The sequence below is a fragment of the Parasteatoda tepidariorum genome, chromosome 5, assembly GCF_982258835.1.
Source record: "Parasteatoda tepidariorum strain Cologne lab strain chromosome 5, Ptep-v5.0, whole genome shotgun sequence".
In the NCBI taxonomy this organism is placed as follows: domain Eukaryota; kingdom Metazoa; phylum Arthropoda; class Arachnida; order Araneae; family Theridiidae; genus Parasteatoda; species Parasteatoda tepidariorum.
Window position 1 is genome coordinate 55,961,852 of NC_141759.1, and position 21,366 is coordinate 55,983,217.

Sequence of the window (21,366 nt, forward strand, 5' to 3'; positions counted from 1 at the left end):
TAAATGGTATTTAAGAGAGGGATACAACGTATTAATTATCAAACACAATCTGTTTTTGGCACTAATGGGAGGGGATAGAAAACTAGCCTAATATATGCAAGTTTTTATACGGAAATTCGAGAGACCATGTATATCAACAGATAAACAGTTCTGCTTTACAAGATTAAAAGCATCATAATCTTATTATGTTTATTTAATTGCATCTAAATATAATGGTTAAATATTGAAAGTTTTCAAATAAAATTGATGCAATTATTAAGTCTTTTCAAACAAGCTTTTGCACTTTTCGAAAATTGAAAAAGTGGACTACTTATTCCAGTTAAAAAGATTATGCTAATTTATTTTTCAACTGAAACTTATGATATTTTTCTTATGTCCTATTCTTTTTCTACTGTTCTGACCACATCATACTTAAAGTAAATCCGGCTTCCCAAAGCTACCATTACTCATTTTTGATCACCATTGGCATCAAAGAAATACAATCACAGTTGACGCTCAAAGCACTTATCGAATCGATGTCTACAGAAAGAATTCTTCTGTTCATTTTCTTAGCAAATGACAAATGACGTCACGAAATGATTTAAGGCTAAAAAGAAGAACTACAGAACTGCTTTTACAGTACTTTTTGGAACCGGGGCAAAAGTATGCATTTCGCGCGATTTAGTGTCACCAAACGATAGTTCACACTACTACTCGAAGAAGCAGTTATTGTTCTTCAGAAGTGCTACAAAAGAATTCGAAACTGTTCTTATTCAGACGAAGAAAATGAAACTGTGAAGTGTTATATATATAAGGCCCTATTGTTTCCATATTTACGAGTTCATACGACAAAGTAAAAAAAGAATTTCTATTATTGTATCGCCTCTAAAGCTTAGAAGGATAAAGAAAATATTTCAACAAGTAATCTTTCTAGGAAAATATTATTACACTGAAGTTGAAAAAGCTCCGTTTTTGTCTTAAGGAATAATCAAAAAAGGATTTATACACAGGATATATTTTTTTATTATTGATCTATTTTTTCTGATTGTGTACACAATATATTCGATTTTTCTTATAATCTCGGCGATCTATGTTAATTTCAATTTATTCTAATGCAATGTTTTTATTTTATACACAATACAAATTACAATTTTAAAACTCACTTTATTTTATTAAAATGTTCAGATTATCAATAAAGAATTTAAGTCAGCAAAATCCCTCTTAAATGTTTTTTTTTCTACTGTAAAAGTATATTGAGATCAGAAAAATGTACTGTAATAAAATAAGTGCAATTTTGTGCTACGTTTCCAGTTTAACAGAAAAAATTTAAAATAATTTTTATATATTCTGCATAACGTTGTAGTTATTTTTACATAGCTCGTTCAAATAAAGTGCATAATCTGAAAAACTGCAATTACTGCTTGAATTATAGCAAAAGAGAGTTATTAATAAAGAACAACACAGTTCATAAATGTAATCAGTAGTGTGTACGAACAATGCTGTTATGTATCTTTCATTTAATTTTTCGGAAAACTTAAAAAAAGGAAGCATTTCTAGCATGATAGGAAATGAATTGTGTAGCCGACATTGTTCACATTTAAAATACGTAATATGTTTACTGTGTAAAAAAAATTTTTTTTTTAAATAAAGGTCCGCAATAACCATATATACTGAAAAAAGGTTCCATTAATGCCATCACTGTTCATTCTGCTTTATTTTAATGCAACGGTTGCATTACTAGTTTTCACAGTTATGCTAATTGAGTCAAATATAAATTTTTTAATTTTCCAGTTTTTGGAAAAGAAATGTTATATGGCTGTTTTTTCGTGCGACAGAGTTGGGCTATTAATTTCTGTTCAGAGATAATAGACGACTAGTGCAAACGAATAATGTCAAAAAATGAAGTCTGAAGTAAATTAAAAAATTTTCATCCGGAGATGGATTTTTAATGATATGGATACACTTCCGATTTTAATTTCATGAAAAACCTGTTAACTATCTGTTAATAGATTTTGAAAATGAATTGAACAATGAAAATTGCGAGCCTTCGCCTCGAAATTTTCATTGTTCAATTCATTTTCATACATTGATTCAAGTATGATATTAAAATGTAGAAATCGCCAAAAAAAGCTGCAAAAACCTCATAGAATTTATGATGAACAAATTTCTTAAATCGAAGGAAGGGCATAATAAATATTAATCATGAACAAATTTTATTAATATTACAGATTAATTTGTGTTTTCCGAAATATGTCTGATGCAATTAATAGGCGGTCTGCTATATCTCATTCCAAAATTTGACTTCTTGAGACTCTCTATATTGCAAAAATAATGAAAGATGATTTATTCTTTAAAATTTATAAAAAGGCAAACCTGATATTTCTTATTAAAACCAATAGAACTGAAAAAAAAAAACTATTTTATACAATTGACTTAAATTTTGCATATATGGAGATAAACGAGTTAAAAAAAATATTCATTACTTAAAATAATATAATTTTACTTCGCTTTAATATAAGAAAAGAATGATATGTTCTTCCCCACAGAAAAAAAAATAGTTTGAAGCATGTGTTGTGGGTATAAAAAAATTAAATTAATATTTAAAGCCAACTCTGTAGATCTATCTCCTTAACATAACTCTTTTTCCTATTTGTCTCCTTTTCAAGAAACACATCTCCTAATTTCTATTTGCCTTTTGGCTGTCGGAAATGTGGTAATGTGACGTTATAGAAGTTGTGATGCATGCGTCCGGACGAAAGGGATGCACCCCGTCATAATATCAAGCGTTATCGATATTAGTTCGATGATTCAGAGAGTCGACACATGGCGTCCACACCACCCTCCTTTTTTTTTGTCGTCCATCCGTCATCTTTTCGATTCGCGGATTTCAAGAGGAAAGGCCCCGAATATTTATTATCCCTTCTAAGGGTGCGACATGTGAGATATTTTAGGTTGTTTTGAGTAAGGACGACACATGACACGTGCTGGTTTGTACCGCCATGTGGTACCGCTTTTGCATAGCATATCTTCCTCGTGGCTTGTCATTTCGATTTATCAGTTTGGCGGGCGATGTGTTAATCAATCAGCTGCATTTTTTTGTTTTGATAAGTGCGTCAAAACACAATAGTATTTCTTTTTTTCCCTCCATCATTGCTGAAATATGATCATGTAAATGTGGTCATGTTGATCTTGTTTTACTGATATGCTATTTTTCTTAAATTCTAAAAAAAGAAAAATGCTGCAAAAAATTTTAATGTATGCCTTTATTCATTGCAAAGGAAAGATGGTCTTAGTAATCAGGGTTATTGATGATGAGGGCGAAATCTGCATTGGTACATGTATTGGTATCGGCGACTTGTAATAAGGTTTTTATAAAATAATGGAAGAGGGAATATAGAATTCTTTTTCTTCTTTCACCCTTATTGATAATTTTATATTGTGTGCAGCATTATAAAATAATTTCTTTAAAATTTAAATTAATTTGTTTACTTGATAAAATTAACTTTATGTTTATACAAAAAGAAAAAATAACTTTATAATTTAAAAGAGCCAAGAATATATGATCTTAGGATGATGTTTTATAAATCGTAACTTTTACTTTCCTTCCGTATTATATTACCTTTGTTTCGTAGGGTTAAGTTTAGGTTAGGTCACTTTAGCGACGGAAAAAAATAAGTTAATATATATTAAAAATGATTTTCAGCAAGAAAAATGGAAAAAAAATCAATTGTTATACACCGTGTGAATTTTAAAAATTTTTATTTTTTTAAGTGACGCAAAACGAAAAGGTGACTAGACAGCTTTTCTACAGTGAAGCACAAGCACACATTTTTCTTAGTTTCAAACTGACAGAAAATTGCTTACAAAAAAGAGAAAATCTATGCAATAGAGATGTCCGCATCAGAGGCCAAACTAGATCAGTATACTACTATCTTTCAATCAATTTCCGTTAGCACGATTTGTATTTCTATCCCAATCGAAACGCATTTCTATTGGTTGCATTTGTATCTGATAAGATCACTGATGGATTTCCAGAGGACAGGTAAGAGAAGTGACGTCAGTTTAGACATCTTAATGAAATAAATACGTTTAAATTGAAATTCAATCTATTAAAATTTGTTTGAATTACGATTCTGTCCACCTTTACGGTTTCAGTTATGATAAATATGTTAATATTAAAAGCAAAAAACAACGCGAATAAAGTGCAAATGAATATATGAATTTATGTATTTTAATTTGTGCTTTATTCACGTAGTTTTTTTTTTGCTTTAGTCTACAGCACTAAGTTTACCCTTTCCTTTGTTGGATTAAGATTTAAATTGAGATTTCGATTTGTGAATTTCCTTTGTTCCAAATTCGTGAATGTTGCATGGAAAAATGGAAGAAACGCGGTTGTAAATAACGAACTATATATTTTAATTATGTAAAAAGATTACTATAAATGTCCGATCATTTATCATTTTTTGACAAAAATAAGGGGAAGAAAAATAAGTGAAAATGGCTGATTATAAATAAGAAAAGAACTGTAACTTCTTTATTCAAATTTAATTCTAACTCTTTCATTTCATTATTTTTTCCCACCTCTTCGCACAATTGCTTCAGCTGTACCAGACAAAGAAAAATGTTACATTTAAAATGACTGCCGATCTCGGTGAGAATTTGTAATATGAACACATTATCTTATAAATGAGAACTTATATAGCTGGTTACTTCATCGTTCATTTCCGTTTGATGGAGGGGGTGGGGGATGCCAAATTTCCGGCAACCCCATATGGATGACACTGAATACTGTCTCTGTCTTTTTTTAAACTGAAATCTACTAAGTATCTTTCATTAGCCTCGCCTTTGAGGATGATTCATTGTAAATAATTGAATTCTGTTTTTTTTCTTCCCAATACTCCGTTTTAATGTGGCAAATTCTAAAAATATATTCCACGTTGGGCAAGTGCTTTGATAACAAATAAACTAAAAACAATTTACTTGTGAAACTTAAACATCTTATTAGCCTTTGATAGCAATTTCTTTGATATGTTTTGACGGTTATGTGTCAAAATTTGCGAGAGTTTCTCTGATTTTTCAATCATAATAAATATTAGGTTTTTACATGATAAATTAAGTAAAAACAACGTTGAAATCAACGTTTTTACTCCTTTTTAACTGCATTTACCCATAGTTGGCGCTACCAGTTGTAGATTTGCATCATCCGTATTTTTATAATACCTGCTATTTTATCCTGCTTATAAAGTACACCATATTGCATTCAAGACTGGTTTTATTTGTGATCAATGATGTTTTTATTTAAGCATAATCATATCACAAAGCATTCTTATAATTTCTTCTAGGTTACCCTGTTTGCTCTGCTCACCTATCCCCGTAGTTGCTTCTATTTCATCTTTGTTTTTTTAATTATTATTTTTTAGAGGGTAAAAAGAAAAAAAAATTTGTTTATAAATTATATGATAATTATAATTTTGTGTAAACACATTTTGATTACATGCTAATCGTAACGAAATGAATATAGAATGCATGTCTGACAACATCGATTCACACATTCTCTTATTTTTTCTTTATTATCTTTAATAATTTTCTTTCTTGGTTCGTTTTTTATCGCTTCAAGCGTGAGCTAATAAAATGAAGATCTCTAATGAGATAAATTTTTCTACAAGAATGGACAAATAGTCATTATTTGGAGCGAAAAGAGTGAAAAGGATTAAATTTGCCATCGAACAAATTAAAATTTCAAAAAAATCTCGCTGTTATTTCATAAATAAAAATGGCACTTCAACACGTAAATTTCAACTGTGTCGTTGAATTTCTGAGGACTGCAGAGTTGTTCACATGGTATTTCTTTATTAAAATAGTTCCTTAAGAGTTATTTAATAGTTCTTAAACTATAATTTTTTTTGTTCCTGTTTTGTACCAGATTACATTTTGGTTTGTTGCATAAGAGCTATGGAACTGTAACAAACTTGGAAATTTGAAGTAGCCAATATATGTTGAAAAGTGTGCAAGAAGAAAGAGGAAATAAAAAAATTAAGTTTCAATTATTAGTTCGAGAATTATCAACTTTTAAACTTGTAGTATATAATACCATGCGGGTTGATCTATAGACCACTGAAATGCAACAACATAATAGAAATTTTACGTGCTAATATTGTCATTTCCATTATTAAATTCAACGTGAGTTTTTTTCTAATTTGCACGAATGTTTTAAATGCCTTCTTCTCAATTTTTATTTTAAATTCATTTTTTATCCATTGCTGTAGAAAAATTTGTCTCTTTTGAGAGATTCATTTTATGAGTCGCACTTGACTTGGTGTAAAAAGTAACTAATAATGAATAAATGCAATTAAAAAATTGAGAGTCTGAAAGATTAGATGCTGCAAGATTTTAAGAATATATGATTCAAGAAAGTGAAAAAAGTTTGAATAATTGAATGAGAATCAATTTCAGTAGTTATGAATGGTTATCGTTAGATTTTTTTTGCAGGTAAAATTATTTCTTATTTATTACTTAATATTGTATCGCATATTTTATATCTCAAATTTAATTTTTTTTTCAAGTGAAGTTCTAATGATTTTTAAAACGCAGATATTCGCTCATTTTGTTACGAATTAACATATCAACAATATTTTCTGGAATAAAATTATGTTTTGAAGATAAAATTGTAATTTTTTTGAAAATTTCTAAGGGAAAAAAACAATAATGAATGAGAAGCAACCACGGGGGCAGGTGAGCGGGGAGACGGGATGGAGCCTCCAATTTCTTTAAGAAAAGTGTAATCATATCAATATTATCTAACTTAAAGTTTCTTTGCCTTTCGCTCATCCTATGAAATTTCAAAAAATATCAGGGGGGAGAAGGATAAACATTTCACACTATTTTTAAATAAACTTTCTAGCAATAATACATAAAATCTTTTCAACAGAAAAGCAAAAAAGAATTTAGAAAGTAACTGCCTTGCTTACGTCAACTATTTACAAACAATTACAACTTATCAAATTCACAATAAAAGCAGATAGTATCCGTTTTTTCCGTTAATGATAGTAATTATTCAAATTTTTTATGCAACAACACATTGAAATTCTGCAAATTTTAAAATCTAGAAGCTATCCGTCTAGTAGCAAATAATATTTATGATTCACCAATATTTAGAAACGTCGGTGGTACTTAAACTACATTAAATTGATTGCCATATGAATAACAGTAAGTTTTATTTGCAAATTATCTGATTTAGAAGTTCACTGATCATTCCTAGGACGGGGTTGATGGCAATATATTTTTAATCTGGTCAGTCAAATTAAATTCATGTTAACAGAGAAATAAAAACATATATGTTTATTTAAGTAAGTATATTATTTAATAAACATATTATATTTTCAGGTTAATATGATGAATAATTTTAAATTAAATAAATTATTATCATAAATGTTATTATTTACAACCTCCCTCCCCCCAAAATATTATTCGCCTCTTACCTAAAAGTCTTAATATTCGACACAGACAGCTCTAACTAAAAACAGGGAGTTTCCAAGACTGTAATGACCGCGTTGGTAGCGAACGTGGAAAAAAATATCGTTCGTAAACTTACTCCCAAAATTTCTTCATTTTTCTCCCTCTCTTCTTGTTGAAAACTGTTCTGTAGCGCCATCTAGGATATTCCTCTCCGCGCTGCCGTTCTAGCCTTGATTTTTTTCGACCTGATCGGAATGCAAATTAAATATAAACTGTAACTGTTGATAAGATATAGAAAACTTCCACTTCTACTAACATCAATCTTCTAAACAAAAGAATTGAACTTTTGTCCTCCTCAATTGGCATTTAATTCAAAATATCCTCAAAATTAGAGCTTTTTATTGATTAGAAACTGGAGTGAAAAACTCTTCGCGACGAGAATCAATATGGCGTCGTCTAGCAGCTCCGGTGGAGCTTCTTCTTCAAGAGGCCGTCTGAGTGGGTCCGCGTCATCAAACAATGAGCGTGAGAAAGATGGCAAAGAACAAAAATCGACACCAAAAATGTCCAAAGCTCTTAACACTAGCATGAAACGCATTCAAAAGGAGCTAGCAGAAATAACCCTTGATCCTCCTCCGAATTGTAGCGCCGGACCGAAAGGTGATAATTTATATGAATGGGTATCAACTATATTGGGACCGCCTGGATCTGCCTATGAAGGAGGTGTGTTTTTCCTAGATATTCATTTCTCACCTGAATATCCATTTAAACCCCCTAAAGTGACATTCCGTACCAGAATTTATCACTGCAATATCAATAGTCAGGGAGTGATTTGCTTGGACATTCTCAAGGATAACTGGAGTCCTGCTTTAACTATTTCTAAGGTACTTTTGTCGATTTGTTCCCTATTAACTGATAGTAATCCTGCTGATCCTTTGGTTGGTAGCATCGCAACTCAATATCTTCAACATAGAGAAGAACATGATCGAATTGCTCGATTGTGGACCAAGCGTTATGCCACATAAAAAGCATCATTCCATATTGTGACTGTTATATTAATTTTCTTTCATCTTGCAAACCTTAAATTGTGCTCTTCAAGTCTGGTATTTTGGTTTCTTAGTATAGTAATCTTGTTTTGATTAAAATTTTCATTTTGAACTATTGAAATTGAACTTTAACAACACTTTTAACGATTCATCTGCATTGAAAAATGTTATTTATACTATGATAATTAAATTTATTTATTCATTTCTATATTTTTATTAGTAATTTCCAATTATATAAGTTTTTTAAATAATTATATGTATTCGAACATATTGGTTAAATTTAGTTGATGTAATTAAGTAGGTAATTATTGCAAGTCGATGAACAGTTATACAAGATTCCTTTAAAAAGGGGTTTGCTGCATTAGATATTCTTTTGAAAATTAACAAAATGTATTTGTTATTTTTGTGTTTAAATAATAAATTTTTATTTTTCACTTTAAATCCTTAAAGAATACTTTTTACAGTAATAGGGTTTAGGAAGTAATTTAAATTAAACCTGTTAGTTTATATTGGTCACTTTATTCTTTAAGAATTCATTTCATCATATAAGAAATCTTTGAGCACAAAATAAGCATATTTCAAATTTTTTGTGTAAATTTGAACAAAAATTTCATGTCTTTGTAATAAATGTAATTTATTTTGACCTAGGATAACAATTCAAAATCTTATTTAATTTTTTTATGCATTACATTTACTTCGCTCTGTTTTAAAGTAAAATTTTTCACTATATTAAAATGTTATTTTGGTATGATAAATATTTTATGCCACTAAAACAAAGGAATTTTAAAAAGATTGGTTTATTTCTTGTTGGAAAGTGACAAGTCATTATTTATTAAAAATGAGTGCCAATTCTTTATCAGGGTGGTATTTTGTGTCTGTGACGTCAAGACATTACAATATTCTTCCATCTACTTTTCTTTAACTAAATAATTTCAACTTATTTGTTACTGCTATCTTGTGCAATGAAATAGTTTTTTGATAAAAAAAAAATTTGTGAAATTGTTTCATATTTAATTCTCATGTCTTACCAGTTAACCTGTATGCTTTCTATGTGTTTATTATTTTATATTGGAGTTATCCAACTTATAAAATTAAATTATTTAAAAATGCCTTATATTTGAACTGTTAATTTCTTCATGTTAATGTTTTTTAAATATATATATATAGTTTTGTTAATTTTTAATAGTACAAAAAAGTAAACTAATAGATTATTCAAAAATTTTGTTGTCATGTTCAGTTATGAAAACTTTTGTGCTAATTAAATATTCTTGGTTAATATTTTATGTAATTTACAATATTTAGTTTTGATTAATTTTATTAAAAACTGTTGAATGATTGTAAGTATGACATTATACTCCAAAAGTCTGGAGATTTTGATTACTGTCCAATTCTTCATAAATTACTTAACAATGCATTTTATTAATGTTGCTTTTTTTAAAAAGTAGTTAATTATATTTTGTTATATGTTAAATTTTTCTAAATTTAGACTAAAACATTATCAAGAATTATATTTATTACTTAAAAGTATAATTATTTAATAATAATATTGCAAGGAATTAATTTAAAACTTATGTTTTGAAATTATGTAGTTACTGATAGAATTCAATATATATGTTATATTTTGTGGCTTGATGTAACTTCAGTAGTTTCTATAGTGGCTCTCAACTGTGGATATGAAAATTAATTCAATATACTCTATTGAATACGTGTAATATGCTTGTGTATTTAGAATAAAAATTTTCTAAAGAAAATGTGTTTAATTCCTTTTAACATGATTATTAATAATACTTACATTATTTTTTGAAAATTACAGTAAAGTTGAGAAAAGAAATCTCAGTTTTAAAGATCTTTAAAAGCTTCGTTTTAATTGTAGGTGTTTGCTTATACCATTTACGAAGTTTTTGAATTAGAATAATCTTTCTATTCTGTTAAGGTCCAGCATATTTGTGAATTATTAGATTACTTGTTTAAATTATCATCCTTAGTTTGATTCTAGCGTTTGTATACAAATATATGCAGAAGTAAGATTGTCACAAATCACTAAAATATCTTTAGTTTTGTTTGTGCTTGACATTTCATTTTGAAATTAAAAGCATTATCCCAATAAGCAATTGTGTACTGTGGCTAACCATAATAATTGGTTTGAGCTTCCGCAATAGAATAAAAGAAGACTTTTTAAAACTTTATTTTTTTTTAAAAATAGGTGTTCATTAAAAAAAATTGAATGTGAAAAAATATTTCACTTATAATAACTTAACTTACACTATAACTTATGATAAGCTTTTTGTAATATTTTACCAGGCAGAAACTTGTGTAACAATTAACCAAACTTAGTATTCTTAGACAATTTCAGCATTTACGAAGGCCCTGTTAGCAGACTTTAGACATGTATAACTTTAAAAAAATCAGGCTATGCAATATATATATTTTTTAAATAAATCTTAGTGTTATTTACACTTTTTAAAACTTTAATTACGTTAAAAAACTCCAATTTTTTTTTCTTTTGTTTCATTTAAAGTACAAAAATTTCAACCAACTCTGAAAGTTAAACTGTAATTTAAGTCTAAAAATATTTTGTCTGTTATGATGCAATTTACCTTCAACAATTGTAAAAACTGCTTGAGCTCTTCCTTTTGTATTTAATTTAATTTATATACATAATGGATATATATGCTTAAATTTCAGTGTTAGGAGGCAAAGCAAAAATAAGTTTTTAAGTGTATGTTATAATCATAATCCATCCTTGTGGAATCAATAATCAGAAGAGTTAAATAAATAAAATAATTTTTTGGAGAAGTATAATAAATAAGTAAATAAAAGATTTTAGAATTCATCTTTAAAGCATTGTCTATTTCTAACAAAATACCATTGAATATGACATTTAAATACATGTGAAGTACATTATTTTTACAATTAAATGCAATAAAGTTTGATAGTCAAACATACAGTCAGAAATGTAATTGTAGAATATCTAAATTAAGTTACATGAAAGTAATATAAATTAATTGAACGTAAAACTAATTTTAATGATTAAGAATTTTTTTTTTATTTAATTGTTATAGTCTGCTTTTTTCAAATAAATAATTTGTTGATAATTTTTTTTTCTTCAAAATTTACTCTTTTAATCTTAGAAAATAATTTGCCCAGTCTAAAATCAGGGGTCTGTCCAGGCCGAATTTACTACCGTTTAGCGATACCTTCACAAATTCAACTTTAGGAAAAATGGTAGTTTCATAAAATACTTTTTCTTAAAATTTTATTTTTGCATCCCTTAAGAAATGATAAATCGTTATTTTTACCATATTTTTGTGTTGATTTTTAATTTAATTTTTCACAAATTATGTCGAAATTTTCACAAAATGGGTACCTCTCAGAAAAACCTAGACAGACCCCTGAAAATAAATGGCGAGGATTTTCGGACTAGTTCAAATCATTACTTCTTTAGCAATGTGTTATTTTTGGTATGCTATCAAACAAGTTTAAGTAACAATTTTATGTGTTATTATTTTAACATTTAGCTATGAGCAACTAAATTCTAAAATAAGAATATTTTAATGTAAACAGGATAAAAAAGAAAATTTAAGAAAAAACAATTTTTTTTTATTTTAAAAATTTACTATGGCCCACCCTGTGAACGAGTATTTGTGGCGTGGGTAATGTTGCTCGCCCTCCGTGACTAAGGTTCACAGGTGCCCACTGGGCAACATTAAATGTGCAACACTTCCGGCATCTTCAGAGGTGAAGAACGAAAGTTCAGTACCAGCCGTTACAGAGAAGAAGAAAAAAAAATTTTAGTCGAAAACTATTTCTTCTTTAATATTTTTCTTTACTTAACAATTAATGTATTAATTTTATTTCAATAAATAATACCTTTTGATCGCTCTAAAACTTTATTTTCTGTACTTCTCAGCATATTCAAAAATTGGGATAAATAAATGGGCATGGAGGAGATCCAATTAGTAATCAGTAGATATTTTTTTAATTTTTTATATATTATATTATTAAATTTTTAGTTTAAAAGTATTTCTCTTATAATATTTAGCTTTATATTTGCTTAGTTTTACAATTTTTAATATAATAATTTTATTTCAGGTCAATTTGATGAGGAGTTTGAAGAAGTGCCGTCAACTCACCAGCCTCATATGTTAACATCTGAATCAAAAGTTGATGCAACTATAGGAGAAACTGCTACATTTTATTGTGAAGTGGACGATTTGGGTAATTTTCTGTTTTTTTTTTCTGTAGAATAGTGTTTAGATATAATAGAAATTTTATTTTAGATAATAACGTTTGGTATATCTTTTTAATAAAATTATGGTGAACTTAAAAATATCCTCTTAGTAGGCTTAAGATGATTTTCTTTTCTTAACTTTTAAATGCAACTGAATTTAATATGTTTAGGGGCACCAAAAACAAAGTATTGTCTAAATGTTTATAATTATTATAGCAGCTTAATTTAATAAATATAATTATTTTCCGAGTTTATAGAAAAATATGCAAAATTTTGATATTATATTTGATAGATTGATTTTTTTTTTTTTTTTTTTTTTTTGAAAAAAAAAAGTTAAGTCTACTTTAAAAATTAAATAGTTTACTTTCCTATAAACTTAAATTAAGCAATACGATTCTCAAAATGCAATTTTCTGCTTATTATGAGTCTTTTTCACAAAAGATAATTCAAGTCTGAGATTTGTGTGTCCGATAATATTTACATTGCCGATTTATTTTGATATAATCGTTTAATAATTTGTATAATAATTACAAACTCTGAATCTGTGTAATTTTGTTAAGATATTGTGAATGCTTGAGTTGGAGCAAGATTTTTCTTTATTTTTACTGTGTTAAAATGCACTTTGCTTCCAACTTCTGAAATTATTAAATGAATAAGTAAGAAATATTGTAGCAGTTATAAAAAATACATAAAAAACAAGTATTATGTCATCTTAAAATTTTTTAATGCCAATTAGTCAATATCAATAATGAAATTTTATTCTTAAAGTCAATTGTTACAAAATTTATAATTTAATCTTTCATTACTTAAAATATTAGTAAAGCGTCTTATAAAGCAAATATAAGATAACTAGTTTTAAAATATCATTATAATTTTTTGTTCATACAATTCAGAATTTAAGCAATTAAATACGACAAAATGTAAATAAAATAAAAAATTGTCATCGCTTTATTACGATCACTGGTTACCCATTGATCAAATGTTTTTTTTTTTCATTCCTGGATTGACTCCGATAAACAACACAACATATCAAATCATGGTTTGCAAAAACTGTTGTTTCAATTGATGTTTGTCCTCTTGTGGTTAGATTGGTTTTCAAATCCTGCCTATATATGTGTTTCAAGACGTCACAAAATGCTTTTCCTTCTTCAGTACTCATTTATATTTAAATCACCATCAAGACAGTTATAAGTTAATAATAAGAAGAATATTAGACTGCTTTAAATTATTATAATGTAAATAAATTAAAAATGCCTGCTGGTGAAAAGAAAAAGGAGAATTCTGGAAAATTATCAAACAGCAGGGGTCGCCGTAGCAACGCATGCGCACTGTTTACTACTACTCTTGATCACAGTTGAAAAGTGTGATGATGTCCAAATAAGGTGTGCATGCCATCAACCCCAAAACCACACCCATTTTCCCAATGGGTAACAAAAAAACCCTGCAATATTACATAATTTTAGACTGTTTTTTTAGTGTTGTGTAAAATGTTTAGCACTCTGCACACTGGCCACTTTTACTTTTCAGACCAGCTGCTACTTATCAACATGAAACCTGGTAGGCTTCAAGCCGCTCCTAAGAATGGAATAGAATCCCGAATTGTGGATGATGACAATTGAACAATTTTCATAAATTATATTTGTGTGTATATATATATATATATATATATATATATATATATATATATATATATATATATATATATATTGAAATCAAATCAAAATTTCCCTACTCTTTTTTCAAATTTGAAATTGTGATATACTTATTTTTTAATTAAAAAAAATGGGCTGAGTTTTCATAATATTTTTGAAAAAAGTTCTGTAAAAATAATAGGGAAAGTTAGTTCTAACATATTTTCTAATTAACATATTTTAACAATTTTCTACATTCATATACATTATCATCATCTACATTAACTTATTTTCTACATTCTTTCAGGTGATTATGTCCTTATATGGAAGAAGGGAAGGAACCAAATGTTATTTGCTGGACAAATGAAAATAACTAAGGATGATCGTATCAATGTTGATGGAACATCATTGGTTATTTCAAATGTTCATCCTAAGGATAGTGGAGAATATACTTGCCAAATCAGTACTATTCCTCCGTTAGAACTTTCTCACACATTGGATGTTCTTTGTAAGCATTAGATTACTTGCTTTTATGTTTGAGTATTAGATTTGTAGTGTGATGCAGTCAATTTGCAATTATTAAAATTTGATGGCATTTTTCCATTGGAAGCCTGATTTACTCTTAATTTTAATGAAATACATTAATTTTACAAAAATAATTATTGTTTAATTGGTAGGTAGCTGATTAAATTATAGAATTTATTTGTGGAATAATGCCAGGAAAAATTTTTTATGAGTTAAGAAGTTTTGTAGACAACTTTAACAAACACTTTAGCAGTAAATGATCTCTTTGCTTAGTAGAATTTTCATAGATCATGGGAATTGCAATCATGAATTTCAATTTGCAAGAGAGCAACGAAGTTAAACAGGGCTGATTGTGCTGCGGAAAAACAGTGATCCGGAAATTGAAGGTCCAGACATTTAAAAAAATAACAGAAGTTTCCGGAAATCAAATTTTCAAAGGTGGAACTTACAAACACTATTTTATTTGTTAGTAAGGGAGAGCCAGATACTTTATAAGCTTATATTCATGATTAATATTCATTTTTTATCGGTAAATAGTTATTATAATCATAAACTCAAGAAAGAAAGACATATTTATAGATTTTAATTACTTCTCCAGGTCATCATAGGTATGTGTGAAATTTTAAATATATTTTAAGTAAACTAAGAAATCTTGAGAAAAAGGGAGAAAAAAACTTGTTTACATTTTTTTCTAATTTTTCAATTTAAACTTTTTTTTTTTTAACTCAAGAAATTTTCCGGAATTTTGACTTGGGCTCACAATCACCCCTGGTTAAAGTACACATTTGCAATAGTTTTCTTAATTGCACACATAAATACATAGGCATCTGAGTTACTGTAAACTGATTAAAGACTTGTGTTAAAAATTCCTTTCATATATTTAGAGAAAAGAATGTGGAGTCAAACTAAGACATTCTAACTAATTAGTTGCAACTTTTCACTTAACATTATCTGTTAAATATCTCAATTCTAAAAACTTGTTAGCTAAAGGAACATTGAACAAATGTAAAACTTCATCAGTTAAAGAAACATATTGAATAATTATTCTGAAAAAACACTTTTTTATTTTTTAGCAATAAATTTATTGCATTGTACTAATTTTTTAAAAGTATAATAAAACCATATACCTATTTTTAGACCCTCCTACCGTAAAACCACATCCAAAAGATGGCTTCATCAATGTAAAAGAAGGGGAAACAGTTTCTCTGTCATGTGCTGCTAGTGGAAATCCTAAACCAATTATCCGCTGGAAACATGCTGTAAGTATTGCATTTGTAATGAGTAAACCAACTCAGCATTGCAGCTTCTTTTAAGAAAATGACTAAAAAAGTGCTAAGTTTGCAGGTGGAGAGATCTCTGGTCATGGGTCATACACTAGATTATGTGATCAAGCATACTCTATCAGTAGTAACACTGTGTGGTCTTAAGTTATTCTTTCTTTCTTATTCATCAAGGAGAAGAAGAAAAAAAATTGTTTGAGTTCTTTAAACATGATTTAATTTCATAATAACACTTACTATCTTGCAACATTTTAAATACTTAAAAAAACATATATATATATATAAACAGAGTGCGTAGCGTTTGTAAAAAGTACTTAAAGGTGCTTTTTGGGGGATTCCGTTTTTAAAAGCTTTTAAAGGTGCTTTTTTCAGCTGTCGTTTTTAAAAAGTGCTTTTTTTTTCGAAATTTTTTTTCCCCTTCAGTGATATCTGGTGGATCCCATGCATTCCACGAAAAATGGGGAGTTAGCTACGTAATCATTCACACGGACTTCATGTCGTACCCATGTTATGACTTGCGCATGCGCGCACGCTTGAAACCGAAACCAGAGTGCTCCAATTCGGATAGAGAATATCAGATCCTTATGAAATAATTTTCTTTTTAATTTATTTTAATTTTGTTCTTGTTTATTTTATTTTACTTCTAAAACTTTTTGACGTAGGGGGTAAGGGTACTTTTGTTCAGGGTCAAGTTAAATTCACTCGGTTGATGTGTGAAAGTACTGATTGTTTCGATTTGCGCCCGTTTCGTTTTAGTTTTTTTTTAACGCTAAAACTGTTTATAAAAAGTTTTTGTTTTTCAATAATATCATTGATTGAATATGAATTTTTTGAGTGCTTGAAAATTTTTTAAAAAGTGCTTATTTTTGATTCAAAGATTTGGCTACACACCCTGATAAAGCATTATAATTAATTACCAATTTAGTGAGATTTTTCATCTATATTAAATTCTGAAAGACCAATGCACATACAAATGATGCAGTAACTGTCTTCATGTGTTTTTTTTTTTAAAAAAAATGGAGTGCAAATGCTTTTTATTTTTAAAGAGTTACGATTTTCTTCATATTGAATTTTAAACGATTTTCATTACCAGCATAGAAAGCACTAGGTAGAGCTAACTTACAAAAGTGACATATTATTCCCTAAATGCATAATTTAATGAAACTCCCAATCGATTAAGCTATTTAAACTCAGAAGAAAGAACATATTTTTGATATTATCTAAATACTTTGAAACCACCTTGATATATATATTAGGGATGTAACGAATATTCGGTATAGGGCCCCTTTGCCGAATATTCGCTTAGCCGAATATTGGGCCAAATACTCGACGAAGTATTATTAGGAAAATTATATTTTGACAAAGCTTTTTTTTTTTAGGAGAAGGGGGAATTTTAATAGATTAAATAAAGAATAATATAAAATCGTATTTCTTACAACACATTAGAAATAGTTTTTACTCATATTTATTAAGTTTTAAAACTTGCTAATTTATGTTCTGAAAGACATATGAAAAAGTGAAATTTGAAACTAGATAACTTTATATGGAACCATGATATTTGTTTTATGCTAATTTTTTTCTTTTTTTAAATTATATTCAGGCTAATTTCATCATTTTCAACCTTTTATGTTTTAAAAATTGGAACCTTTTTTTTCATTTTCATTATTCATTTCTTTTTTTGTTTTAGCTAAAGCATAACATGTTAGCATTGTGTTTCTAATAGACTTTAGTTTTTGTTTGTCACTTTTTTTGTATGGTGAGACAGATAACTAGTAACATGGAAAATTATGATTCTCAACTTTAAAGTTATATTTCATAATTAAGAACTTTTTTTTTTCTCTTTCTCTTTTAATTTCTTATAAAATTAACTTTTCTTTTTATCAGTGTTTTTATTATTACATCATTTTTTAAAGAGTGATTCTAATGAACGTTATTCTTTTATGGTCACTTTTTTCTAAAAATAGGGCAATGGGAAAAAGCTAAATTAAGATTTTGTAGTGACAAATATTTTGTTTAAAAATTAAGAAGGATTTTTGTTTAGGTTTCTATCTAGCTTTTTCTTTTTCACAAAACTTATGATTTTATAGATATTTTTTATTATGACGCTGCAATTGAGAGGGTTCTGTTTTGTTTTTGTATGTAATCTTTGTTTTTTATCGGCGTTTTTATGACAGTGCTGCATTTTTAAAAGCGTTTCTGATAGACATTATCTCTTTTAATGTATTATGGATAAAAAAATTCCAGAAATATTATTTTTAACATTAAAAGCTTGTTTTAAAATTAAGAGGATTTTTTTATCTCTCTTTTTTTATTATTTCTTTTCAACTTTAAAACATCAGTCTTTTTAATCTTAAATATATCTAATTATCTTTGTTGTCTGAAACATTTCTATTAAGATTTTTTTCTGTACCTCATACCCTTCATACAGCTAAGTTTTAATTTTTTAATAACGACTATACTTATTTCTTTATAAAAAATATTTATTAATTATTTTATTGGAAAAAAATGTTGCTATTCATCTGCTGAATATTCGATAATGGGCAATTCAGCCAAATCGCTTTTCCTTACATCCCTAGTTTATATGTATATTAAGAATATAAATAATTATCTATTTACAAACTCTTTCAATCTTTTTATTTCTTAATAACATTCATTTTCTGGATATAGATGATAAAAATTCAATTAAGAGCAGTAATTATAGTTTTATCTAGCCTACCAGGTTATGTTTTAGGAAAAGAACTTTTTATTGCTGCATTGAAGAAAATAAATTTTTTTTTTTACTGAAATTGAAAGTTATGTGTGTGTTTTTAAGTTATGTCTAATGTGTATGTTTTTAAGTGATGTAAGTTGTCTGTTAAGTGATGAGTATGTTTTTAATTATAGGGTGTTCACTATGATAGCAGCGATGACACAAATTTCAGGATAAACAGTGCGCAAAAGAGTGATTCTGGAGAATATGAATGTATTGCCGATAATGGTGTTGGAGATCCTGCAAGTGCTGTAATTACAGTTGAAGTTGTTTGTAAGTGTCTACATAAAAAAAAAAAAAAAAATAGATTCATATATCATATAATAATAATTTTCAGAAAATTTTAGGAGATAAGGAATTCCTATTTTTTAATTTCAAATTAGTTTCACAACTGAAAAAAACAATTTTCTGATTCTGGAAATCTATTTTACTATATCTCTCAATATTTTATTTGTATTAGCATTAATTTTTCAATTTTTGCTATGCTTTTAGTGTTAGATAATGAAAAAAAATTAACATTATTTATTTTTTCGTAATTTTTACTGATTACTTTAAGTTATTCACCTAAAACAATATTTTTTTACTAATTTTTTATTCATTAGTAAAATGACTTGATTATCCAGACATTTTCTTTTGTCACTCTATTTAGTTTTCTTAGCTTAACAGATGGTTAATCTGATAAAAATAATTAGGAACATTTTATGTTATTTTTTAAGATGGAATTGTTAACCTATATTAATTTTTTTTTTATAGCTGCACCAAAAGTCTATCCAAATCCAAGAAGTGGTCTTTTGACTGTAAAAGAGGGAGAGACTATTTCTATTTCATGTGAGGCAACTGGTGATCCTGTACCTGTGATTACTTGGAAGAGACCAGTATGTACTTCCAAAGAAATTTTATTAGTATTAATTAACATTGCAGTTAAAGTGTAGATAGATTTATTCTGCAGATTTTATAGCTATTGTGCAGATTAACGAGGTTGATCTGTTAAAGTGCGAAAAAAAACTTCATTTCACTGGTAATCTGCACATTCCTAGAGAATCAGCATGTTACCTACTATGTACTCATTAAAATAAAAATAAGATCTTTGCTGGAACAACTACAACATCTCTGTACATTTAAAATAAACAACGTTATTTAAGAAATCAAGTTATTACAATCAACACATAAGTAGATAGAATCAATCATCAGTCATTTTATAAAATATAATACAGATTCAAATGGTTTAAAATATTATTACAATTAAGGAAAGTAATATTATGTCATTTATTTTTCCACATCTAAAGAATCAAGTCAATGCAATCAAACAATCAACAAATTAGTTGATAAAATGAAAGAAACTTTTGAACTCTAACAATATTAAGACTGTTAATGTACAAATTACCTATATAAATTGCAGAAAGCCCTTGATTTTACACTTTTTAACGAATCAAGCTAATTAATCTGCATGTTAATGGGTTTAGTGGTAACGGATATACTCATCATTTGATAAAATAGAGAAATGTAAGAGTTAATATGACAGAATGATTTGCTTTTTAAAATTTATCATGTATAGAAATCATGAAAATGGCTTTTATGACTCTGACATTGAAATTCCAACTTGCACGGAACAAAAATATTTTTTTAATGTTTAAGAAGGGACAGTCAGGACAAACTATAATTGGAGGTTTTGCTCTAAAACATGTATCATATTTACTATGCAAATTTTTCATAATATGTTCTGTATGTATAAATTTAGGGTGGTGAGAAGGCAACCAAAGTCAGAGAAGAAAACAAAATTGTGATATCAGAAGCCAATAGAAGTCATGCAGGCTCATATGAATGCATAGCAAATAATTCATTAGGAATTTTCACTTCTGCAATTATTAGAGTTCAAGTACAATGTAAGTATTTCTAAAGTATACAGATTGATTTTAAAACAACTTTGTTACCCTGATGAGCATCATGTTTGAAAGAATAGAATAAGACTTAGTACATTAGTAAAATAAACTATGCTCACAAGGCTGGGTTTCGAAACAACTATCCAGTTCTTTCAGTTATAGTGACAATTACAATTCAGTTGACACCTACTTTTTTCAAGCAATTAAAAACTTTAAAATGAAACTATAACAATGTATTTTAACAAGAAAAATGGGAGCACTAGGCAGAGATGATGTCTTCATACTCATTCTTGTTGTTGTCTGAGCACGTTCAGTAGGGCTGAGTGCAGATATGTCGAAAATTTATAAAATTCTCATTTATTCTCTGCCTAAAGCTGCCATTTTTCATACTAAAAATATCATCCCAACTGCATTTTAAAGTTTTTACTTTGAGTATCACATTTCAAGAAAATAAAAAGTCTCTATTGCCCTTTGAAATTCTGTTTGTGCAATTTTCAGTGCTTGAAAATTATTTGTAACTCTATTCTTAAGTGTATACACATGGTGCATAGCATTTTTAAAAAGTGCTTTTTTCATTGGGTGTTTTTAAA

The 21,366-nt window shown here is 27.8% G+C and overlaps 2 protein-coding genes across 5 annotated transcripts in view; both read left to right on the forward strand.

Moving 5' to 3' along the window:
• Positions 1-21,366, forward strand: part of LOC107438411 (neural cell adhesion molecule 1-A) — a 247,365-nt gene that overhangs the window by 216,497 nt on the left and 9,502 nt on the right. For all 4 annotated transcript variants that reach the window (XM_043047609.3, XM_043047606.3, XM_087163964.1 and 1 more), the window contains exons 2-7: positions 12,573-12,698; positions 14,650-14,850; positions 16,005-16,126; positions 19,031-19,169; positions 19,650-19,771; positions 20,635-20,779. In XM_043047609.3, the coding sequence (XP_042903543.1) occupies positions 12,573-12,698; positions 14,650-14,850; positions 16,005-16,126; positions 19,031-19,169; positions 19,650-19,771; positions 20,635-20,779 (855 nt within the window). The remainder of the gene's footprint in view (positions 1-12,572; positions 12,699-14,649; positions 14,851-16,004; positions 16,127-19,030; positions 19,170-19,649; positions 19,772-20,634; positions 20,780-21,366) is intronic.
• Positions 7,676-10,231, forward strand: LOC107438420 (ubiquitin-conjugating enzyme E2-24 kDa). The gene has a single exon (XM_016050718.4). It carries the CDS (start codon positions 7,881-7,883, stop codon positions 8,457-8,459), a length of 579 nt encoding a protein of 192 aa, XP_015906204.1. The 5' UTR covers positions 7,676-7,880; the 3' UTR covers positions 8,460-10,231.